The 26,113-nt window shown below is 40.6% G+C and overlaps 3 protein-coding genes across 4 annotated transcripts; 2 read left to right on the forward strand and 1 right to left on the reverse strand.

Annotated features, from left to right (window-relative positions):
- Positions 1-1,433: 1,433 nt before the first annotated feature.
- LOC135482743 (polycomb protein suz12-like) lies at positions 1,434-7,370 on the forward strand. The gene is made up of 13 exons (XM_064763073.1): positions 1,434-1,611; positions 1,759-1,805; positions 2,024-2,091; positions 2,448-2,578; positions 2,848-2,915; positions 3,238-3,460; positions 3,619-3,833; positions 4,020-4,182; positions 4,446-4,663; positions 4,872-5,029; positions 5,274-5,472; positions 5,737-5,816; positions 6,118-7,370. The coding sequence occupies exons 1-13, from the start codon at positions 1,512-1,514 to the stop codon at positions 6,338-6,340; spliced, it is 1,893 nt and encodes a 630-aa protein (XP_064619143.1). The 5' UTR covers positions 1,434-1,511; the 3' UTR covers positions 6,341-7,370.
- Positions 7,371-7,855: 485 nt separating this feature from the next.
- On the reverse strand, positions 7,856-13,682 carry LOC135482749 (uncharacterized). Its single transcript, XM_064763088.1, has 15 exons — positions 13,582-13,682; positions 13,029-13,192; positions 12,696-12,835; positions 12,210-12,439; positions 11,867-11,971; positions 11,513-11,701; positions 11,116-11,217; positions 10,855-10,995; positions 10,531-10,627; positions 10,291-10,357; positions 9,997-10,080; positions 9,733-9,851; positions 9,252-9,456; positions 8,655-8,958; positions 7,856-8,413 (listed from the first exon to the last, which is right to left on the reverse strand). Exons 1-15 carry the CDS (start codon positions 13,674-13,676, stop codon positions 8,284-8,286), a joined length of 2,172 nt encoding a protein of 723 aa, XP_064619158.1. The 5' UTR covers positions 13,677-13,682; the 3' UTR covers positions 7,856-8,283.
- A 542-nt stretch (positions 13,683-14,224) lies between these two features.
- On the forward strand, positions 14,225-25,530 carry LOC135496089 (guanine nucleotide-binding protein subunit alpha-12-like). Of its 2 annotated transcripts, XM_064785216.1 has the most exons (4): positions 14,225-14,711; positions 15,576-15,608; positions 20,714-20,764; positions 21,033-25,530. In XM_064785216.1, exons 1-4 carry the CDS (start codon positions 14,235-14,237, stop codon positions 21,600-21,602), a joined length of 1,131 nt encoding a protein of 376 aa, XP_064641286.1. In that variant the 5' UTR covers positions 14,225-14,234; the 3' UTR covers positions 21,603-25,530. The 2 variants fall into 2 exon arrangements, with proteins under 2 accessions (XP_064641286.1, XP_064641297.1); XM_064785227.1 differs by lacking the exon at positions 15,576-15,608.
- Positions 25,531-26,113: the final 583 nt, after the last annotated feature.

A 26,113-nucleotide genomic window follows, 5' to 3' on the forward strand; every position in this document is an offset into this window, starting at 1 on the left:
ATTTGTGAGAAGGGTCCTGGGGGGGGGGGGGGGGGGGGGGTGTTCCCCAGCCTCGGTCTTCTGTTGACCAAGATTCATACTGGTGATAAACTATTCAATCGGAACTCAGGTGAATGTGATCATCTGAGGAATCGGAAATGGATTCATACTGGTGATAAACAATGTAAACTCAAATGACTGTGTGCATCTGATAGATGTGGATTATTCATCATCATCATCATGTCCCGCAGCCATGCGGCCATTGAGACGATCCTAAGTGCATCACGTCATCCATCCAAATTCTCTTTGGACGGCCGCATCGGCAGAGCATAAGCCTAGTGGATGTGAGGGTCTGTGAAGTTGGCTCCCAGTTCCTTATTCGTACCCATTTTGAAACATGGTATGTTTGGGTACGAATAAGGAACTAGGAAATGGGCTAAGCATTTCCCAGTTCCCAATTCAAATTTCTTTCAAATATTAACCCTCCACAGTTCGATAACTCAACTTGGTGTTTAACCCTTTCCTACCAAGCTCCGGATTCAACTATCAGTGACTTTAACCCTTTCTGACCCATTTCCCGGTTCAAAATACCAGCTCCTTATTCGTCTTAACTCCTTTTAACCCTTTATAACTCTATTTCTTGATTCAAATGCTGGCTCCCGATTCAGCTACAAGTCACTTTAACCCTTTCTGACTCCATTTCCCGGTTCAAAATGCCAGTTCCTTATTCGTCTTAACTCATTTTAGCCATTTATAAGTCCATTTCCCGATTCAAATACTGGCTCCCAATTCAGCTACAAGTCACTTTAACACTTTCTAAGCCCATTTCCCGGTTCAAAATGCCAGCTCCAAATGGCACTTTATCGTGTGGTGTCGCCCCTTATTATCTGATTTTTTAAATAAAAATACTCCGCCTCTTGATATTTCAAATCTCAGGATGTCGAAGTGAACATCGAGGATGTAACAAATCGCCAGGAGGGTTTTCTCAAGAGTCATGAGGCTATAAGGGACCATCTCAACAGTTAGGCTACTTTGTGCCCACTATGTTTAAGATTATTCTTACAATGATAGTCGGAATTACCTGTGGATCATTAGCAAGTGTAAATGTGATCAATAACGGTAATTGACACATCACAGTGGCGTAATTCCTTGTTCATTGGCGGTTTTGAGGAATTTCGCTCTCAGGTCTCTGATTGCCTGTGCTCAAATCACCAGGCGGTGTAAATCATGACGATATCATCAAAATCACAAAACTGAGCAACGACATTGCAACCATTTTCGTTGGTTAATGTTACATTAATTTCACTTTTGCACTGAATTTGTAAGTAACAAACAGCTGATGCCTTGAAAAAAGATCAATAATGCATAATTTTGTTGGATGTTACATGACTGACTACGTCGACGAACTCCACCCCCTGCTTCCCAGCATTCTTCCGGTTTGCGAAATGTGTGCTTCGAGTGTTGATGCATTGTGTGCCAGAGGTTCCCATGAAAGTCGCCTGATCTGATCATCTAATGATATTAGACTGAAAATGAAACCTCGTATACGTGATCGGGATCTACCACCACCAGATAAATGTCAATTTGTGCACGTCTCGGCTGATCATGAGCTGTTTTTGCAAGCATTTGAAAGTGAGTTGTCATCACAATCTCGAATCTGAAGCCAACTTCCCGATTTCGTTTCCCGCTCATCTGCGTTTTCGACCTAACAATTCCTCTTTTGAACTCCCCGAATGCGTCTACTACATCTTCTAATATCAGTTCATTCGATTATTTCAGAACCGACGCAGATTTACCGTTATTTACGGAGCAGAAATGTAGTTTCGGTGAGTGGAGGTTTGAATAATGGTTCCCGCCGACGATGCATCACAGGCACCTGAAGTGTGTTGATATGTCTATTTTTAGATTTCCACGTGGCCTGTCCTGTGGTCGTTCTCTGTCATTCCAGAAGAATAAGTGCTAACATTTTTATTTTTTAAATGTATCCATTTGGTTCTCCAGCTGCTGCTTGCCTTTTGTCCATGAAAGTATTTCTCATTTCCAGCCAGTATTGTTGAACAGGAACCTGTTGTACATGAGAAAGAGGCTATCAAGACCAGAAAAGAGGAAGAGGCAAGTTTCCCAGACCTTCATATGGAGCTCCCTTACACAATAGTGGACGTGACAGAAACAGTGCACTCCAAATATATGCGAACTATGTGAAGATGCACCATCACTTCCTGAGCGATACATGATACGATGCAAACCTACTATAAATCAGCAGGTATTGGAAAGTGATTTGAGTTTAAAACATGATGAATTTTGAGACTGTCCAAGTCATTTGTAGCGACAAATGCAATTAGAAATGGCTGCAGGAAAGAGCTTCCCTCTGGCTCAACTTCACTGTTAAAGCCAAATTTTGGGATCAGATAAATTTGGGTTTAATAAGATTCTTTGTTCCTCATTATTGTTTCAACGCTTGTTTGCAGATCAACATTTAAGATTGATTCATTGCTAGAGGAGATCGCACAGAAAGACGACAACAGTTCACAAAATGCCAAGCAGAAATCTGGGTTCCTCAATTTAGAATTTCATGGACTTTATCAGAGAGATTTGCCAAGTAGGTATCTGCTTTGGGTCTGTGTAACAGGGAGTTTTATTTGTATGGTTCAGTTAGTCAGTGTCCAAAACAGATACAAATCAAATTCATTGATGAGGGTAATTTACTTCAGTGAAAAATGTTAGTTATGTTACATGACCATCCTTTCATGAATACTACCAGCAGTGTATAACCGGTCATACACTGCTGATTCTTAATGTAAGAGATTAGCAGAGTACAGACAGTACAAAAGAAACATCCCCTTGTTTGAAAGTCTCCTTTGTTTTCAGATAACAACACCGTTGAAAAAGTTGATGTCCAGCCAATTCTGTTAAAGCTTTGTCACAAAAAACGGAAGGTAATAAACACAGCTATTTAGAATGACAAGAATTGAGTTGTCTGAGAGTGGCCACAAGAAAGTGACCATCTCATCAGTTACATGTAGATTTAGATGTAATGGTCTTGTTTGCCACGATTGGTAGAACAGATTTTGAGACATGCTGACAGATGGGAAAACAAGTTGTCAGACTGTGACAAATGTATTGAGAGTCTACCAGATAGGCAGTGACCTTCCGCACCCTGTGCTCTAGAGTAATGGACAGAGTTCACCATGGTGTATGCGCTGGAATGCATTGCACTACTGATCCCCTTGATGTTGATTATCTTTCTTATTTCCCCAGGGTACATTTGGGCATTTATCCCAAACGGAGCTCGGGAAGATAGAAGTGCCATACAACCCAGACAATGTGACAAAAGGAACCTCACCAACAGTGACTGTCAGTAGTGAACAGTTCAGCCAAACGAATGGACATTCGGGCAAACCGTTGGTGTTGGCGATCAAGGCATACTTCAAGCGGAAGAAGTTACAGAATGGACACTGCCCTGCTGAAGGGGATGACGCAGGTGAGTGATGGCCTTGGTGAGACTTACACGTTCTCAATGACCAAAGCCATTTGGATGATATTTGAGACAATAAGTATAGTGTCTCCACGATTTCAAAATAACTCAGTTGAAAAGCAGAAATGGCACTAATGTAACATAATCAAATTCCATATTTTCAGTGGTGGAACCCAAGCCAAAGCGGTCACGATTTTCAAAAATTCCTGAAGTCCCAGAAAATGATGCGTGTGTTTATAGTGCAGAACTGACTGTGTTTGACAAACATAAGCATTGCCTGCTGACAGACGGGGCTTATGAGTTAGCACTGCAGGAGACTCATAAACCAATGACGATATCTGACAATGAGACGGACTGGGAGTCGTTAAAAGATGGCCAGGTAGGAGTTTCATTTTGTTCCATATCACTGAAGTGCAGTGGCTGAATAGAATTTACCATTGATCAAAATTGTCCTGTAATGTCCAGTAAAAGGAGTCGACAATCGTGCTTGTTTTTTGTTTGCCATGACTTCAACTTGTACACTTCGTATGAGAAAAATTGTGACAATATGTCGCCTCTCTTTCAGCCTCTGGGACCATTTGAAATCTTCAGCAGCTGTCCTATCGTCAAGTTCCATCTCAGTTGGACGAGTGCACCTGCAGCTCAGGACAAATCATCATTGAACGACAACCTAGCTGTCAATGACCATTGCAATAATCATCTCTATGACAAGCAAAGCAAACTATTTGGTGAGCAAATGATTGAGTTTTTGGTTCTAAAAGCTCTGTATTTGGTCATTGTGCCCCATCTCTCATACAGTGACTACTGCTTGTGCTACCCTTGACATAATTGCACACCTTTGAAATTGCCAAGTACCTTGTACTTTGAAACTGGCACCAGATTGATTGATGAAATCAGTGGGGCGAACATGTTGTTCCCCATTTCTCAGCTCTAGTTGTAAGTTATAAATGCAATAATATGCTGGTCTTGGTATTTTGTGATTTTCTTGCAGGCCTCGACATTCCCAGCGATCTCTCCAAGGATGGACAACAGACTCCAACCAAACCGACCAAGCTCTATTATCAGTTCAACTATCATAACAACACAAGGCAGCAGACGGAGAGCAGGGATGACCATATATGTCCATGGTGCTTATTAAACTGTATGGAGCTGTACAGTCTCCTAAAACACCTACGGTTATCCCATGCTAGGTTTAACTTCACATACACTGTAAGTTCTCCAACCTTTCTTGTTGTGCTGGCTTGATTTTGTTGATACTGTGAAATGATCAGACTAATGCATTATAATTTGAAGGTAGTTCTAGTGGAATATTTTGATGAACTAAGTCTAAACAATTTTGAAGTAGGTGCATTCATCCAACAGCCTCAAGCTGTCATTTGTTCTTTGCTACATTGTATCCACCCCCCTACTCTTGCAGCCTGACCCCAAAGGTGCTAGAATCGATGTAACCCTCAATGACTGCTATGATGGATCATATGTAGGCAACCCTCAGGATCTTCACTCACATATTGGGTATGCATATAGTAGGAATGGACCAGTGCGACGCACACCCGTCACTTATATCACTGTCTATAGGTAAGTAAACTCAGATACGAGCTATTGAAAACTATCATCAGCCTCAAGTCATTTTCTACAGAGATCTCTCAGTCGTCAATCTTCCCCCAAATACATGTGAAATATGTCTCCTTTCTCTTGAGTGATCAAGCAATATGCCTTTTGCTGAGTGTCCCATGTTATTTTCAAGGTGGACCCAGGTCAAAATGAAGCCTGCTTATCTGTAAAACCTCGAATCCCTAAGCTGTAACTTCTTCAATTGCAGACCAAAACGCAACGTGCCAAGTCTTTCTGAATTCCTGGAGCATGAAGAACCGGAGACTGGTCGAAACCGTCAGATTGTGCAGGGTCACAACCGCCTGTATTATCATACTGTCACAAACCAACCAGTCCGACCAGAAGAGATCGACCGAGACAGCGAGGAGGAGAACGACCCTGAGTGGCTTAGACAGAAAACAATCAATGTAAGATGATGAAATGTCATGACATTGCAAAATGTGAACAGCAAAACAGACGGTACATTGTATAATAAGAATATCTCTGTGCGCATTCCTGCTTGCTGATAAACTGCTCAGATCATAATGAACAAATCAGCATTTTATCCTGTGGCCATCGATCGTAACCAATGGTGACATCCAAATTTGTGATGGACTAAAAACTATGTTTTGTATCTACTCTGGTGCAAAATGTGTTACTACAAGTTTAAATCATTGATTGTATTCTTTCAGCTTATTGAGGAGTTCACTGATGTCAATGAAGGAGAGAAAGAGGTCATGAAGATGTGGAACCTTCATATCATGAGAAACAAGTAAGTCAGCCAAGCTGTTATCTGACATTGTCTCAAGCACCTTGGCACCTCTAGATTGTTTCGTTTCCTTTGCTGTAACTGCATTCACACAGGCTTGACCTGTGGAAGGCATCAGTGAGCAGGCAATGTTCTCACCCTGTGACACTTCCGTCGAGTGCACCATCAATCCAATAAGCTTCTGGTTGAATTGTGATGTTAGTTTTTGAGTCCATCTATTCTTGGGTCTTCCATATTTGTCCCTTGTCAGCAAGTGAGTATTCATCTGATGGCACTTGACAATAATTGTTGTTGCCTGTTTCAGCTATATCGGTGACTGCCAGCTACCCACTGCCTGCCAAACATTCGTCGCCAAATATGGACCAACAATCGTTGAAAAGAATCTCAGGAAGAACTTCTTGTTGCATTTGATAAACCTGTACAACTTCAGCTTGATACGGTCGGATACGATTCTGAGGACGCTAGTGTTATATGACCAATTAGCCGATTCTTTGATGGAGTCTAAATCAGAGGAAACACAAGTTTAACTGCATATTTTGATTGTGTTATAGAGGGTTTTGTCCATCCCAGCTTTACAGTGCTGATGGTGTTTCTTATACTGGTTTGGTTTACCAAGACTGAAATCCTTGAAAATTCGATAATTTAAAGATCTTTGGATGGTATGTTCATAAACTTGGCATCAGTTCACTGGAAATCATATTCTGATATTTCTGTGAGTTTGTCGCAGTACATGTAGCTTCCCCTTCTCAGCTCAGTGCTTGGAACAACCTGTGACTTGCTTTTCCTGCCTGCACTATATCATGAGAACAATTTGACTGGATGTGTTATTGTTCTTTCACAGTTAGAATACAGATAAGATGTTCTTCTGTATGTTCCAAATGCCCTGTCAATACCACACTTGCATGTATGTTGTGGAGGAGGAACACAATGACAGGCTTTGAATATACATGTACCTGGCCTACTTGGCCTGGAGCTGACTATCCCTCATAAGTGGCTTTTTGTGCTCTCAAACTGTTCGTGCCTATTTTTGCATGAAATTTGATAAAGTTGATTTGTACAATGTACTGTATGTATGGCAAAACTCTTGATATCATATACCAAGGCTAACCAGGCATGAATGTCTTGCATGTCAGCTATTTTTCATTCAGAAGATTTTGGAATTCTGAAATGGAGCATTTTGAATGAGAAGAATGTAAACTGTGTACAAAACATGGGGGGGGGGGGGCATTACCAGGTTATGTGTTCAGTTGATTAATTGTAAATAGCATGTGTATTTCTGATGCATGAAACAGATGTCAGGGAAATTTTGTATTTGGACCCTTATGTAACACCAATTATATAACACCAGTGGGCAGGTTTGAATAAATTGTTCTTCACGAATTACTTTGAACATGAATTATTGAAGTGCATTCTTGCAGGTTTTACCATTACTTCATTTGTAAATAGATGATCGTGTCCTCAGGTGGTAAAAGTGTCCAGCTTGGATGCGGCCAAACAGATATGCAATGTTGACCTTGTACAGGGTCAGAAATACAGTTTCTATTTTCTCTTTTAAAACCATGTGTTGTTTTCATTTCATCTACACCATTGCCTGGAGCTGGCGCTGATTTGTCTTCAAAATGGATTTGTCTTCAAAATGGATTCTTCCCCAAACACACCATTCCCGAGAGCTGCTTGAAGGGATTTGGGTCAGCTACTCTTCATTAGGTTGCTGCTCTAAGGGTTCTGCGATTCATTACACTCTTCCAGGCCCACCTCTGGTCTCCGAAGTTGATGTTAGGCTGCTTGTAGGGGGATTTCTGCTCCGGCATCATGCTGGAGCACTTTTAACATGCGAGATGGGTCATAGGAGATGTTGATGCTAAAAGATGAATTGGAACTTAGCCAGGTGAACCATGGGGATGAAGAATATCCTTGGGACAAAGGTGACCCATGTTCCAACTCCGATTTTACCATAGTGAATCTGAGATCTGTTTCGTAAGGGTCATCTCCATCCAAACCAATTCACCGACTTAAGAAAATAAAAACTTTGAATACTGGTATCGGAAACATTGGTTTATTAGGCACATGAGATTTATACAAATATTTACAACTAAAATCTCAGATATGACATTGACATGATGTGGGAAAGTTTCAATTTGTAGAAAACGCTCATTTAGAACCTCAACTTGGCTGCTTGAAACAGTTTCTGAAAATTTAATAGGTCAAACAAGTCTTCAAAATCACTGACTACTTCGACAGTGGCCAGGAGTCGTCAACTGGTATTCGCACACTTACGTATTCCTTGGCCCTCCAATATCTTTACATTAGCACATATGTCCATGTCCCTTCCTACATGTAGCACATACATGTATGTTAGGCATCCAAGATTGACAGTAAAAATGTCCCGTTCCATCCGGTCGAAACTGACCACAAAGCAGTCAAGTTCTGAATGCATTATGACATCACACACTGAAACAGCGATCAGAGATTATTTACCATTCACTGACTTGCCAAATTGTTTGATAAGTCCATCGAGAGAGGGGTCACGACCTTTGAACTTGCGGAAGACTTCACTTGCTGGGAGGCCACCACCAAGAGTGAGGAAAGATTCCATGAGCCTGAAAAGTGAAGAGAGACAATACTGTAGCTGATCTCAAAGGCTTGAGAAAGTGTTGAAACAGTTTTCTGCTGCAGTGGAATCGGACCTTCATTGTAGTCCAAATGTTGTACACAGATGGAAGAGCCAAGCAAAGCAGTCTTTTGTCAAGACTGGTGTCCATACCTCATCTTACTGTCATGTGGAACCAAGTTGCCTTTCCTGCTTTAGATAATCTCAGACAATCAAGACCAGCAACTCACCTTTTTCCCTTCTCTGCCACTTTCTCTACATCACTGAAACCGACTTCCTTGAATTCCTCCATGATGTCAGCAGCAATCATCTCGGACCACTTGAATGAATAGTAGGCAGCAGGGTATTGATCGGAAAAGATGTGGGTAAGAGAGCACGGATGGTTGTCCTCGTCGCTGAGGGCCACTGGCATGTACTCAGGCCACGTGCGAGTCATGATCTCGTGCCAGTGGTCAGGACTGATGTACAGCTCCATATCAAATGCACTAATGTAGAGTTGTTTCATCATCTTGTAGGCCGACATGTGATCACGGGCTGTAAAATACAAAGGAATATACTTCTAGTTATGACATCCTACTTGTGTCAGGCAGAAAAAACAATCGGTATGATTTCTAATGATTTGTATATGATGTCAGAAGGTGGAGCTACGATTGAAGGCAAGCTATTTACTTTGTTTTAGCCTCAATCAAAAGAGAGTTTTCTTAGCTGTTCTTCGATTACAGGACTTGTAATTGATCTACGGACACACTGAAAAGTGCCATGAGATCTATGATGTCATGAGAATATTATCAATAGTCCAGGAAGCAAACCATTCTAAGATATCTTACATGAATAGACAGTTGAGATCAATTCATTTGGTATTGATTCTCCTGTCTGTGAATGGCTGCTCAGCTTGTTGATAATCTCAGGCTCACGGAGGAGATTCACCATGAACGTGGCACAGATCTGCAGGGCATCCCACTCAATGTTTTTCTGACCAGACAACTCGCTGTATGGGACTGTCGTCAACATCTGCTGAAGACCATGACCAAACTGAAAGAAATTACAATTGATACTCAATGGCTGTTAATCATTTTCAATTGAAGATGGCATTAGTAATGAAAAAGCACTTTCCAGCAGCAATGATCAAGTTTACTGGGAATTGACCTATGTTGAATAATCTCCACAGCTTTGATTCTCAAAGGGAGACGTGGAAAAAATTGACCTGCAAGATCTGAAAAAGGCAAAGTCAAGCTTTACTCCAAGCTGTAATGACATGCTAGTGATCTGTCTGGCCATAAGTGAATATAACCTTGACACCTGGCTCACCTCATGAAATAATGACTCAACCTCTCTGAATGTGAGCCGCACTTGTTGGCCAGGCAGTGGTGGAGGTATGTTGAGATTAAGGTAGGAGAACGTACTGGTGCCAACAACATCGGAACGATCTGGAAAACAAGACACTGGAGTTAATGACTTGTGCATAGGCACTCTGAGGCATGTCCTATACTTGTACAAAGCTTTATACATCCATTGCAGAGAAGAACTTAAATTCTATATTTAGTAGCAATTTGTTGCGAAGATTATTCCTACCTCGCCCACTCTCCATCCATGTTCCTGATATCTTGTCTGATGGCCTCAGGAATGGATCCATGTAGAAGGCAGAGAGATACTCCCCTGGAAATAAAGTAACACACTTTAGGCAACAGACAATGTTCAAACATGCCAAGTTGGTGTTCATGATCGAGTGGAGGCAACAACTGATGCTGGATTGTATAAGATGAACTAAATCAGGAAGCTGTGGCTAGTGACTAATGGCTGCTACTGTTCTTGGGCAAGTCACCTGAAGGCTGAACCAAAGCGCACATCTCCGCTTGGCTTGCTTACCATTTTTATTGAAGAGCTTATAGAACTTTACATCTTGATGCCACAGGTGTACTTCGTTAGTGCAGTCCTGAAATTCAAATCACAAATAATAAGTTTCTATTTTTATATACTTAAAGGAAAAGGGTAGATGAGAGCCACAACTTGAAATAAAGAGCCACTTAAATAGTAAGATATAGCACCATCAGTAAGGCATTGCACTTGATAAATGTCTGAACATCACCATTATAAGAAGTGACTTACTTTGATTTTGATTCCAAATATTTTATCACAGATGGCAGATAATCCTGAGAGGACAGAGGACAGAGGGAAATACTCATGGATCTCACTCTCCTCATACCTGAAAGGACACGGTCATGTCAACAACTCATACTCTCAAAAAATGGACATTCAAAAAGGCTGCTAGAATAGCTAACCTAACTTGGCCGACAAACTGGGTTACAGCAAGTAACAACAACTATTCATCATTCTAACAAGAACAGAGCAACCCTGGATAGAACACTCAGTATCATAAACTTTGCGAAGGCCAGAGGTGAATCTTCCCAACATGTCCAAGATCAAACTCACCTGTGTAGATGTTCGCGCTGGCGTCGCTGCCAGTATGGGATATCCCATAATGCTAGTGTTCCAGTGAACCCTTCTGACTGCGCAAACTCCTGCAGGGTGGCAATCTCCTCCTCAGCGGCAGGCTTAAAGACACGCTTCAGACTGAATTGAAGAAAACATGCAGGAATCAGTGTATTTCTAAATGCCAGTGATGAAACGATGATTAGTTCCAGGACGGATGAAGAAAAGTACAAATTATGAGAAAAATCCCTCATTACCAACCTTTCAATCATGTTGAGGACATTTTCTACATTGCCTGCCATCTTGGTTTCCATCGACATCTGAGCATAGTTATCGTAGCCGAGTAGATTTGCAATATCTCGTCTGAAAGAGTGGAAAGTGTTAAGTCAAATACATGGCCCAGATTGCAACAGCCCAAGATCATAGATGAAGGACCAATATACACCACTACTGTCTTGAAGGAGGGAAAATGCTTCAATTCAATGTCAGAAATAAAGACAAGTTGAGGCAACTCTCTATAGCGTGTTTTTTCTTCGAGCATGTCCAGTTTGGGTGGCCTCAGTACAGCTGTTTTGAATGTAATACTAGCTCAACTTTCAACAACTTAATCAATCAGTCCAAAAACAGACTGACACTGTACATAATACTCCTATCTTACCTATGAGTTCTGAGCTCATTGATTGCCTTGTGATTAGCCAAGTTCTGGTCATTGTGTCCCACGGATGCACGGTTGTTGTAAGCTTGCCACACGTTCCACCGCAGCATCCTGTCGCTGCAGTGTTCTAAGAATGAGTTGTATACGGTTGGCTGAAGGGTGACCACCCAAGGACCTCGACTCGGATTCAACCTGCAAAGACAGGGCATTATGATTTATGAAGGGTGCCGATGAAATGACACAGGACTGCAAATGCTTTAATGTCAAATTCCTGAGATGAGCAGTCTTCGTCTTCAGCCCAAAAGAACCAAAATCAACCTGCAAGGTTTTCACAGCAACTAGTGCATAGTTACTTACTTGTCTTTTGCCATAAGATTGAGCACATGTCGAGGGAACTCTGACAATTTGGAAAAGTCCTCGATTTGATGAGAAAACAGGTTACCACTCAGCATCGTTTTATTCCTGGAAGAAAACACAAAAAACCCTGATATTATTTCCTTCATCGAGCAGAGGTATAAGAGATCAGCATCCTCTCAGAGACGCTGGCATGTATGTTGCCTGAGACATGCCTTAGTACTACTGCTTGTACAAACATCTCTTCTGGAGGACCCATTAAAAGAATCTGAGTGTCATATGGCTGTGACATTGAAACCAATGCATTCAAGGCTTCAAGAACAGCCAACCCCATCTCAAAGCTCACCTAAAATGTCCTCTTTCCACTGATAACTTCCTTAGTGTGTCTACGAAGCGTTTTTTATTGGATCCTTTAATTTCAATCCCATTTAATCGTCCCTCAAGTAGATACATATCCACAAGTCGTTGCTGACTTTCTGTGAGTGTTTCTCTGTCGGCATTGACTTCTTTGACCGAGTTGTATAAGGTTTCGTTAATCCATCGTTCATTTTTAGCTCGGTCCACTTGGGGGTGAAGCTAGAAATTGAAGAATGAGGACAACAGTGACTTTTCAGGGGAACAAAGTCAAAGAAATATTGCCTTAATAATGTGTCTTTCCTAATCACTAAGCGAGACAACTAGAGACAGATCCAAACAACCCTGTTTTTTAAAACACTTAACATTTTTGCATGATTTCATAATTTTATGAATGTGAATTTGATGCTCTTCGTCTCCACCTTTGTGTGTCATTCATTTGGTCCCAACAAAGATGTCTGTTTTGATAGTCACTTACCAGTTCGAAAGCCTGCCTATACCCTTCACTCCCACAAACATAGTTCAAGTGTTTTGCTGTTCTCCATGTGCTGTTAAGAGGGACAGTGATCTTCTCAATGGGTTCAAGGACTGAAGAAAATGTTTTCTTGTACTTGGGATCTGAAAATCAAGTTACAATAATGATCATGACATTTGATGTTGTTATCTCATCTGACTTTATTGACTTATCCCACAGTAGAAACCTTTGCACACAAATGTCTTCTTTGGACTTTCATCCTTTCATGAAACAGTAAAGACTTAACAAGTTTATCTCTCCACTTGCCAGGAAGCCAAGCCACATACATGTATTTACCTTTCAATCTTTCAAAATGGTCCCCGAGTTGAGTTTCATATTGAATACAGTATTTGGCACAACCACTGATGACGTTGCTTGGGTTGATTGATTTGAATGCTGGAAAGTCATCTAATCGCATCACAGGGTTCGTCTCTGGTTCATCAGGAGGGATTTCTGGCAATCTACATGTATTGTACGGGAAAAATAATTTTCAGGTTTTTTGATAGCATGAGCAGCACGACTATGAGTAAAGCAAAAATTAAATTAAATAAAGATTAAATAGACGGTTTGCCAAAAAGAGTGAAAAAATTGGCGACTTGAGGATTCCTCAAGCTGAGAATCTAGTGTAGTGAGCAGTGTTGTACGACTAAGTAATTTATTTGCACAGAATGTTATGTACAATCTGTACAAAATGTATGTACATGGCCTGTACAAAATGTACACAGCATACATGTTACGCAAAAATATTTTCCAATGGCCTCGACATTTTGGCAGCATACGAAAATATGCAGGCTCGACAAACCGTAAAGTAAACATTTTATGAAAGGTTTATAGACCATAGTTTTCTTACAACACATAATATGCGTTTGACGCCTTTCTGACGTGAGATTTCCAAGGAAATTTGGAGAATTTGCAAGGACACCTCGAGATCATGACAGTCGCCATTTTGCAACAGCGCCGCTTCGACAAACTCGAAGTGTGACTACAGGTGTGATCAACCCGCCTTCAACCCTGCTCTGTCCTGAGTTCTGGTTCTATGAATATTCTTGACGTTTAACTGCCATGACAGATTTGTGATTCGGCAATAAAAAATAGTTCCTAATTGGTTTGAGTTATTTGATAAAAAAATAATAAGATTTTCCTACTTCGATGCTCAGAAAATAATGAAAAATAATTTATAAACCAAATTTAGGTTTTTATACGATGCTGAACTGAGATTTTAAGCATCCTGGAGTTCGGATTTCTTTCGGAACTTTCCAAATTTTGTACAAAATGGCCGTTTTGTTTTACAGAGACTATAGTATCTTTATTCAGAGAAATAGCTAATTTTAGTCAATTTGTTCACAAAAAATTGCGTATTCACTCCAATACCAACTTAAATCAGTAATAAAACTATTGATCCATGGTCTCATGTTGCAGTAAATTGCGACAACGCAAATTTCGAACCAGGAAATAGTTGGTGCTGACGTCATGGGCGGGGTAGAAATGGAAGGTTTGTGAAACATGGCGGATCTGGCAATGTTGTGCAGCTCGATTTGCTGTGTCTCCGAACAGGAGAAAACACAGCGGGCACGGAGCAGAAACATCGATAAACAACTCGCTAAAGAAAAAATGCAGTACAAGAGGCTCATAAAAATATTACTGTTGGGTACAGGAGAGAGTGGCAAGAGTACGTTCTTAAAGCAAATGCGAATAATTCACGGGCAGGACTTCGGCGAAGAGGATAAAAAACAGTTCAAGTCGGTTATTTACAACAACATTGTGAAGGGTGGCAAAGTCCTTATAGATGCCAGGGATAAGTTAGACATACCCTGGGGAAATGAGAAACATATAGAACCCTTTGCCACTATGGTTTTTAGCTATGATGGGAACATAAAGTTAGATGAGCCCACTTTCTTAGAATACGTCCCAGCCATCCAAGAACTTTGGAAAGACACTGGCATTCAAACTGCTTTTGATCGGCGGAGAGAGTATCAACTTGTAAGTATGGAAGGTCGATGCAACCGACTAGTGTTACCATTGAGATTGTGTCAATAAAACGTGTGGTTTTGCTTTGGTTGTCGAAAGTATGCTACTATGCAGCAGACCAGCCCGAGGGTCGCTGACATAATGATAACGTCAACAATCACCAGTGCTAGTGATTCATCGACTTCATTTGGTGATGGAATCACTGCTGTCGTTAGGAAAGGATACATTTTATTGTTTACTTTTACACAGCTACAACAGTAGAACTAAATTTTCACTTGATCAGTTGATTAATGTTCAATTTGATGTTCATGTTAGTTGTTGCAATAATCCAGTGTGATTGGATGGTAATTGTGTCATGGTGACTACGACATGAACATCTGACTCCAGAGATCCGGCAAGTTTAGCGGGTCTCTACAGCCATCTTCTATTTGCATGCGTAACTATCTGATTAAACTGTACCTGCCACAGATTTCTTTCTACCTTATGTTGAAGTTTCAGTGTTCTTTATAAAGTATTTTCAGCAGGTCCGAGGGTAATCCATGGATTGGGTGCCTTTCCCTCAGTCAAGATTATACAAGCACAACTAACTACAGACCAAAACACCAGCTCCAGCAACTTGTGTACAAACCACTGGCATCTCAAAGAAATGATGTCATTAGTTATAGTTGTGGTGGTGTATAATTCTGTGACCCATGTTGGCGTACCTTGCTGAAATTACCTATAGAGGGCGCTGGACTCGTCTAACAGCATTACTGTCCTTCTTTTTTATTCAGACAGTGAATTTTCTTTCTCAGTCACCTTTCACCTGTCTGTACTGTATTTTTCACCGGAGCACTTCAGTGTTTAAGCTATGGTTCGTCTATCTTTACCATTTAGGACTTGGCTACCACTCGCAGGAATCTCAATTGTGTAAGTCACCAGCATTCTGAGATTTGTAAATAATTTAGCTCTTGAAGGAGTGAGGGTGTCTGAAGATAAACGCCCAAACACATCATAAGGAACTTGCATTGGGGAAAGATTCCTAACAGGAGAAGATGATATCACTTGGGCATACAAACCACGAGACCAAGCCTCCATATTTGTTACAACACTGCAGTGTTCTTCTGCCCCAATAAAAGCAATGATATTCAGTTTCTGACCTGCACTGACAACTATCTTCCTGAGACTTTTTATCCTGCTTATTTGTGTAACTTCCTCGGCAGGCAATTTACTCGGATGATTTAGAAACACTTTGAGGCTACTAATTTAACATTTGTGGAGAACACTGTAACCTCGTTGCAGATTTGGACATGGTGACAGATGATCGATGACCACCCTCAGTCCTTGAAGTGATTTTAACAGATTTTGGTAGCTCTGTTTCAACATCTTGGCCAGACAGTTCTCAGCTTAACAAAATGCTTTCAAACTTATCCCACTTCAGAGTAACCGCTGAGCAAAAGCGGATTCAAGTTATTGTTAATGGCTAAAGTTCAACGCATAACCCTGTTTGCTGCTCTTTGGCCTTTGCTATTCAGTTCTACAGTGTCTTATAATAATAATCTGTCTGTCTGGTGTACCACTTCCTTTATGTAGAGTCAAAAAGCCTTTCTCCAGTTATTAACCAACAAGGTGTATAATACTAGTGTCATTACACAGGATGTGAAATAGAGTAAATGGTAAATGAATGATTTAGACTTCACTCTACATCTTTGCAAATGCTGATAGAGGTACTGAATGTCCTGTCAGTTGATCTTGTAGCCTACCTTTCCTAAACCTCCTAAGTGCTTGATATATGCATCCACTGCCCTTTTGAATTGATTGATAGTTCATGGTCTTGCTGATTTCATGTTATAGTTCCCATGATGGCTAGTTTCATGCAATGTTTGGTACCATTTGAAGTTTGTTCTGCAAGTCCTGGTGGTACCAAGGAGGTTTGAGGTTCTTGTAAAATGTGCATGTGGGACACATTTGACTTCTTTCCATGGTCTTGAGCAAGTATTTGACAGTGTTTGATCTGCCTGTTTGGTACAAGGATTAGCATGGTTTTTAATTCATTGGAGGATTTGGTGATTGGATTTAAGTTTGATTAATCCATTACTTCTATTTTATTCTATTCTGTTCTACAACTGATTTTATATCGGAAGCAGGTGGCTAATTTTCCAGACCAGGCCTTGTCCCTGAAAGTGGCTTTTATGCTCTCACTTTCTCATTCTGGTTCCAAATTCAGTTCATTTATTTGGTGTGGGCTTTTCTCATGTAAAAGTACAAGGCCTACATGTTTGTTATGCTCACAGTCATATTAATCAAGGTGTGCACTGTTGTGATTTATCAGTGTATCTGTATAAATATTTGTGAACAGATATGGACGCAACTGAATTATGGGAAAGTACCAAGCTGTTGGTTTTATGTTGTTATCAAATGCACTTGGCCCGGTGCAGTTTTTGTACAAATACCATTTGTTGTAGAGGTCAACAAGTTTTCAAAAGTTCAAAGGGATGTGAATAATCTAAAAAGATGACTTAAAAATACTGTAGAAGCATGCACCAGGAAGGCTGGCCTATCTCTGTCTGAGGATAGTTTGTTCCTTGCTCCTTTTTATACCAATCATGACATTGTGGTGGTATGCAGTTAAACCCTTGTGTGGGACGAAAGCTCCTGTTACTTTAATGGCACAACCAATGTTCAAAATTCCTATAACTTGAAGACATGAAGTCATTCACCTAAAGCAAATTAGGCTTATTCACCTTGTCCTAGTTTTTCATATTGATAGTTACAATACATGAAGGCTACAAGTGGTATTTTGGAATCCAGACCATTTGGGACTCACTTTATGTGGTGGCCATTACTGACATGGGATAACCTGCCATGTGTGTTGGTTTGACATTATAACAAAATCTTACTCGTAAAGCCGGGTTGGTTTTTGAAAATTGGTTCATTTTCTTTATTTTGGAAGACTCGTGTGCTTCTTGCTTTGGGATGATAGTATTTAGTTTTTCACATGGTTGTGAGCACAGTTCCCGCACTGACCTTTTGAGCATGGAGACACTGCACATTGTTTTTTTGCCATGACGCCCTGGGGGTTTGGTACTGCATCAGTTGCTCAATGTACTTATATTGCTTGAAAAGGGATGCCAAAAATCACCTTTTTGCGGCCTGGAGCATTCACTGCCATCACCGCAGTGTTATGTCAACTATGTCATGTATGTCATAACAAATCAAGGGAGTAAAAAGTCGGTCAGATCCAGGCACCAGTTGTACCCCCATGGAGGGGTGGCACCTTGGTGTTGGTCCTCAGCTTTAACATGAAATGATGTGTCCTCTACCTGTCAGTGACTGACTGATATCACAGAGGCTGGTGATGCTTGGAGCGACTTGCTTCATCTCTCCCAAGTAACTGGTTGCAGAGACATTTGGCTGAATTGCACGATTCTCTCCTAGGTCTATGTTCATCCCATAGGCCCCTGACGCCAGCTCTGAATGTCACATGTCCCTTGACATTTCTGTTTGAGGTGATGACAGATGGATTGAAAGAAAGCTGTGAGCAGGTTTAAGTGTTGGTTTGAGTTGTTATTCATTGGTGTTGACGTCATGCAGCAGCTGAGGGGCTATCCAGGGTTGATGTCAACAATCCTTCATCGTGTTCATGTCCTGATTTATACATGTAACAACAGACCTGGTGGTCCCTGGTGTTGACGTCAGGAGGTATCCAGGGTTTATCATTATGACATGCTTTGAGTAAGTTGTAATGGTTTGAAGATAGAACTGCTACATGTATGCACGATTTGTTTCTCTTGTTTTGTGTCAGTGTATGTTCCCAAAGTTCATGTAGTCTAAAACTATTGCTGCTGTGACATCCCCTTGTGTATGTAAGTTGTAACATGGTAACTCTATCTGAGTGAGCCCTGGCTCTTGTGTTTGGACCTAAGCTTGTCTCCATAGCAACAAACTGGGAGTCCCATGTCATTGCTGTTACAATAGAAAGGGTTGGATGTTGTTCTAGGCTCCTTGGTTGGTGAGTCTCTGATAGTGACTGTATTCTTCTCTTCTGAACTGTCTAAGGGTCAAACTGGGTCAAAACTCAAAGAATAGGCGGCACAGGAAAGTTATGCACATTTAATATCACAACTTTAAAGCCTGCTTTTCATACCTGAATTAAACCGTTGCTGAGCTGACTCATTGTATTTTCCATGTAGCTCGCTTGCAGATCAAGTGTGGCCAACCTCACCAAAGTCAACTTCTCCCTGCTCTCCTTGCTAGTCCATGTAGTCCAAGTGTGTGAAGAGAGGGTTATGGATTGTGGTGCGGTTGACCACACTGACAGTGAAAGATGGCTGAGAAGTGGTTGGGCCTTATCAGAATGCTGGTGAAGGGGGAAACTTCGCCCACAACAAACCTGCATGCATTGCTTGATAGTTCAGTTTATGCTGCCATAACATCACCTGCATTTTATAATTCATCTGCTCATTGTTCCTGTTTCATCATTATTTCAGCTAATCTTTGGCGATGCTTAGAAACATGATTCAGCTTGAAAATTACTATACTCCCATCGTCATTATACCTGTTGAATGATAGAAACCCTTTGCAAATGAATGATGCAGCCTCACTACAGGGACAAATTATTCATGAAATTGGGGGCTGGTCATTTCAATTTAGGTCGTGCGGAATTGCTGGCGCACCTTATAAAGATGTTGAGGCCTGCATTGTTTTGTAACATATGTTGTTATGACTGTCTGTCCCTCAAACTGTCCTCCTCTCTTCCTATTTTCTTCTGTCTGATACATATAATGGGACCTCTTTGTAGTCTTGGGCATGACAAAGATGTTAAAAAAAAGAAGCAACTTGAACTTGATCTGAATAAGTCTCAGCCACTGCCTTTCATAACCAGTAGTTTCGTTTCAGCATAAAGAACTTCAGAGGTGATTTTCTCATCGGTTCTGAGCTTGGATGGGGTCTGAGGGGAAGCTGGGTCAGTGGTGAAAGTTTCTCCACAATTCGTCATGCCTTTTGATTAAGAAAAGAACATGTGGCTTGTGAAATAAGGAATTGAAATTTGCTCAATCTTAAAGTCCTTGAATCAGCCGTTAGTGGCCTTTATGCTGTACTCACAATTGATTTGAGTTGGCCTACTGATGAGTGCAGTATATCAAAGGAGTACAGTAGAAACTCCCTTAGTGGACACCTCTCTGTTAAGGACACTAGTTTTGCTCCCAAATTGGGTGTTTCAATTCAATTTGACCTCTCTAATCAGGACACCTCACCATTAAGGACAGCACTCGTCAGTCCTGAGGGTGTCCTTAATAGAGAGGTTCTACTGTAGTTCACTTATGCCAGAGGAAATATATTGTAGGGCATGTGCCTAGGTGTTAATCAGTGGGACATGATGATCTCATAATAATACACGTCATTATGGTCCGATATAAAATGAGGCCCAGTTTCTACTATAATTGCCACTTAGTTGATCTGTTGTGGGAGTACAGACACGCCAGTAATGCCTTGCGTGGAACATTTGACTATTGTGGTCGAGTGCATGATACAAACGAGTTTTGATGTATTTGTAGTCTCGAATTGAATTTGAAGAAGAGGTAATGGGTGATATGAATAAAGACTAGCAAATGCTTTTACTTCAGTTTTGTACAGAAAGGCCTAGTGTAAATGTACATGGAGTTTTAGATAAAAGCATTTGCTAGTCTTTATTCATATCACCCAATAACTCATTGGGATCTGAGAAAGTTTTGCAAACTGACAGTTTTCCTTGATCGAGAATGATTTCGACATGGTCCAAGCAGAGTCACGGTCTGCAATGTGGTTGGGATCATCCAACTGTGAGTCTCCAACAACTGATGTTTGTCACAGAGACAGCCTACCACAACCTTGAGCCAAACCTTGCAATGCAAGATTCATAGATTAAATTAAGGTTGAGGTCGAGAATGTGTTGAAAGTCAAGCCAGCCTTCACCTAGCTGTTCTCATCTTCATTGAAGATTTCCTCTTCTTTAACGTTAATATTCCAACTAATGTTCATTTGTTGTCTTTCAGAGTGAAGCCATCAAATACTTTCTGGACAACCTGGATCGAATTGGAACCAAGGTAAGTCTTCCAAATAAGGCTATCAAAAATATCATGTAAACTCCAAGTCTAAAGTATGAGCCAAGGTTATTAATTACCTTACTTGGTCTACCTGTATTTGGGGACAGGCCAGAAACCCTTGTCATGCTGTCTACTGCCTACAGAAGACTGTGATGGATTAGAAGAATAATGAGCATGGCATTGCGCTCTCCTTATGATTATGAAAGTAGGTTGGGTCTGGTGAAGTGCCAACCAAGTTGTTTCAAATTTTGACCAATTCTGATTTTAGGGCTACAGTCCAACCAAACTGGACATCTTACATGCAAGGAAGGCGACAAAGACCATCGTCGAGCACAATTTTGACATAAAGGGTGTTCCGTTCCGGTTTGTAGACGTCGGAGGTCAGAGGTCGCAACGGCAGAAATGGTACCAGTGCTTCGAGGGGGTGACGTCCATCTTGTTTGTGACTGCGTCCAGTGAATATGACCAGGTGCTTATGGAGGACAGGAGTGTGAACAGACTCACCGAATCTGTCAACATATTCGAGACTATTGTGAATAACAAGTGCTTCCAGAGCGCATCGATTATACTCCTCTTGAACAAAACTGATTTATTAGAACAAAAAATAAAAGATACTACATTCAAGGATTATTACCCTGAATTTGAAGGCGATTCCCATAAGATGGAGGATGTACAAAATTTCATATTGGATTTATATGATGCAAAACGGCGGGATCGTTCAAAGCCATTGTTTCACCATTTTACCACGGCGATAGATACAGAGAACATCAAGTTTGTATTTCAAGCCGTCAAGGACACGATTCTGCAACATAATCTTGAATCGCTGATGCTTCATTAATTCATGTAATTAGTCTTATTTTAATATGAGGAAGTGCAAAGTAAATATTCTGATACTTTTCAGACATGTATTTTCTGTTCTTTTCCAAGAACCTCTGTTTACATACCAATGAAAGAGATTGCTGTTTAGTGAAAGTCAATGAATAATCTACAGTGTAATCTTATGTGTTCAAAGAAGCCTGATGCTGTATGGTGTTTAGATCAAAGGCCATTTTGTCTGGGCACTACATGGCAAGAAACAGAATATCTATTTTGTACAGTCCAAACTCCAATCTGTATATTACCCACCAGACTTGCTTGCTGATGATAATCTGTACACAGATTGGTGTGAGGGTTGACCCGCAGGGTGCTTGCTATGCTGAATGTATAGTTTTTGCTGGCTGCAGACAACTCAACTAACTAATCATGACAAGTATGTTCTTTGGCTTTCTGAATTTCACCTGAATGATAATGTATTGCATAAGGATGTACATTTTTGGCTGGTTCTGGTATATTTTTGAAGCTCTTCATGCACTCTCAGGCTTGCCAAAATCATGTCAAACATAAAAAGCTTGTTTTAATACATGGAAGCAAAGTTAATTGCTGGTAATGATCGATTGATGCAATAGTTTTCCAAAAGGTTCTTAGATGGCAGCACTGCAACAGACCATTTCGAGAAGAAGATGTAAACCGGTTTTAGACAGTACAGTTAAATATAGTATAAAAGCTAATAGCATTTTATGCTGCTAATAGCATTTTATACTAACTGAAATAAGAACTTAGATGTCATTTTTTATACGTGTCCTTTGATTGTGGAAAGTCTTTCAAATGCCTAGAGGGACTATCAAAAGCAAGCACACCCAAGGGGCAGCAAGCACATGTAAGGTTGTTTGATTCTGCACAGCGCTTTTTAAGGGTCAAGATGTTGATCCTTAGAAATGCACCTAATGTTGTATTTTTACATAGAGTTGTTTAGCGTCAGATTTCTGCTCTAAAAGAGAGGTGGACACTTTGATTTGTGGCATTTGTTATACATGTTTTTAAATATATGGTGCCCAAGGTTATTTTCATCAATGCTTAGTTTTCTACTGTTGAATATGAACGGATAGTTTTGATGATTTAGTATCAGTGAATGAGACTTGGCTTGAACAACTCATATTTCAGTTTTGAACAAGTCGAGCTAAATCGCTGCACAGGTTGTACATTTCTTTGGCTATCAATTGTTATAAGGAAACCTGATGACCCTGACAGCTGTTTGAACTTTTTCTGTTCCTGTTTTCGTGTATGCCTAATATTGGTCAAAATGTTCCATGTTCATCTGGTGGTCTACTTTCAGAGTACAGGCAACATGACTGGTCTCACGACTTGTAAGTCTTTGCCTGAGTTGTATCATTTGTCCAGTTTTGTACTTATGGTTTTTTCCTCGACTATCCCTTTTCACAGTAATGGCTTTACCGTGCAGGCTTTGTCATGTATAACTGTTTAGAAGTCGTTGATAATGCCAAACTCTTTCTTAACTGATCATGTACAAAAGTAATTTCCATGCGCCGTGTGGAAGAGCCATTTTATTTGTATACACAGAGTCTATTTATGTGACTGTAAACATTTATTTATTTTACATAGCTTTTAGGTGATTTTAGATAGAAGTCATTATACAGTGTTATAACAGGACCTGGTAGATAAGGGATATTATTATAATCATGTGGGTGGGCACAAAACAACTGCTGAATCATGTTTCAAGAAACTCATCCACTTCAGTTGGTTTTTGCTCCAAGAAGCCTGATATCCTGTACACTTCTGGGGCTCTCCCAAAACCTTTCGATAGGCTGTTTCAGTATTTCACATTATGGTTTGAAAGGACCGATAGTATATTATAGCAATTTCCAGATCAGCTCTGAAAAACAAAGTGTCTGTTCTGTCTGAAATCTTCCTGCTTTCAGGTTCATGTGTGTTTTGAGGGAAAATAACTGTCATGATGTGATTTATAACGAGCACAAGCTCCCTTACCTGATGACTGTTCCTTGATTGTGATATTTGGGTGGAGACACAAGACAGGGACTGGGGTGGTTCTGATACTCATCATGCCCTGGTTTTGGTTGTGTTGGATTAACTTGGGCAAATGATACAGTAACATTTGGAACTTGGATGTTATATTGGCTTTGAAATGGCCTCAGCACTGTGAGAAACTTGGAAAGAAGAGAGATATGTTTCTGCATCTCCTGCTGTCGTTTGTCCTAAGCTTGCAGTGGTGTCATTCAATGCTAGAACTGGTCTGAGGTAAACATTGTAAAGAGGTTCTCAGCAGACTGATTTAGAATCTTTGAAGCCTGAATGGTCTTCTTGTTGCCTCCTTGAGAGATGATTACTAAGACGATGTGATCAGGATCAACGCAGAATGTCGTTCTATATAATAAGCTTCCCTGAGTATACTGTTCTTGCTTCTATTATTTTAGCATGGCTTTTAATGTATTCTCAATAATATGATCAAAAGTCTTTTCAGAACGTCTACTCTTGGGAGTTATATCTACAAAAAATGAAGATAAATTGACTGAAGCAATCGGGATGAACTGCTGGAGTAGTATGTGTACGTACATTTATGTTATATGAACTGAATATTGTTACCTTACATTACCTTTTGATTAGATTAGACTCTTCTCCTTATCCCTAGGTACCAGCTAGTTAAGTCATTTTACTGATGGGCACAGGACTTCAAGAGGTGGCTTGTTTTAAAAAAAGGGGTCTATTTTGAACATGATGGATGTCATCCTCCCAGTTGAGAGTGCTGTAAATAAGAGAAGATCATCTTAGCCTTATCAACATCTGAATATACTCCATTCTTTTAATCTTTTCTATCGTTTTGATAGTGGAGGACATCAGATGCTACCAAATGACTGCCACCGATATAGAGCATGATTTTGTAGTGATATTTTATACTTGAATGGTTGTAAACTGAATATTGTAACACTGTCTAGAAGTAGAGATTCTTTTTAGCAGTGATATGTGTTGAATGAATAGAGTGGCAAATGGTTTGAGTGGCAAACCAGTAGAATCCACTGGGAGGCCAGTGAGTCTCTTAACCTTTCAGGGCTAATATGGACGTAGGTTTTTAAACCAGAACAACAAGATAAAAGTTGATGGGGAGTAATTGTGTCTAGGGATATGCCTTCCATTGTCACGACATCATTTTGTTGGCTCTGTTTGCTCGTCCAACATGGTATTGCCCCAGTTACGTAAAATACTTTGAAAATGTGAGCTTCTGGTCTCATGTCGATTTAATACTGAAAAGACCATGCCACATTGTATTGGACCTGACACTGTTTTGCCATCAGTCACAATGAAGTCTCTCATTGGAGAGAACAGGCTTCAGGGGACAGACTTTGTTCCGTGGTGCTCTCTATGGACAGGTTGTCAAAAGCGTTTTATTAACTGTCTTCTCATGGTCGGGGTCACCTTTGTGGATATTTCGGGATGATGTGCCTTCTGAAACTTGAGTGACCCACACTCTCCTTAGGGATTTACCTAGAACACTTTCTACTGAGTGTATAATGTATTTATAGCAAACAGGGCTAGAGACTAGAATAGTGATATGGTCTTCAGTTCGTCGTATCTTCAACAACAGTCTCTTCGGCTGTTCAGACCTTGAATATTTAAAATAAGCAGGTTTTAGAGTATAACCTTGTGTAGCTTGTGCAAGGGTCATACATGTAGTCACCATAGAGAAGACCTTTGGAGGGTGTCTTCCTAGGTTAGACTAATGTAATTATTAAACCTTAACAGATTCTCTGAAGTGATCGTGTTCACTCTCCAGCCCTGTTGTACAATTCTGTAATGTATATTGTGAGCATACTGTGTCAAAACTAAACTACCCTATAAATATGATAACAATATGTGCAAATAATAAATAATAATGCTTCATGATGAATTTTTGAAATTAAATCAATTGATCAAAATCATGATGTTGTTTCTTTAGTGATGCAGTAGCTTCTTGCCTGGCCATCTCCACCTCAAGTGGTTGGGACCCCCATTGAGGAGACACTCCATGAAACTACAGTCTGAGCAATCGTCTTCAACCCATGGCAACAACTGTACTGAGTATAGTCCATAGGCATCCTGAGTACAGGTAGAGGGACAAGACTAATCCACAGTACCCAGCGCAGACAAGCCTGGTTGTGACTTTATCACTCTGAGCATTGCTCAAACCAGTCTGCAGTGTGGCAAGAGCACTGTCTTTGTCCCAACATAGCCCTGGTTGTGACTTTGTCTCGTCCATGTACTGTTATGTGCGGGCCCATAATGCTCAATGTCATCAAATTTGTTATTTGGTTGTGCCTTTGTCTTCTTTTACATGTTTTATAATTGTCCAGCTAGAGGATCTCTATCCGATATGCCTACATCGATATTTCTTGTCGTCAGCTGAAAAGGCGGCCCGTGGTGTCTCTAGGCCGGGAGCTCTCGCATACAAAAACTATATAACCAGCAAACCAATCTCGCATATCATGCCCGATCTCACCAATTTAAAACCATTGACTGTCT

The sequence above is a fragment of the Lineus longissimus genome, chromosome 1 (assembly GCF_910592395.1).
Source record: "Lineus longissimus chromosome 1, tnLinLong1.2, whole genome shotgun sequence".
NCBI lineage: Eukaryota > Metazoa > Nemertea > Pilidiophora > Heteronemertea > Lineidae > Lineus > Lineus longissimus.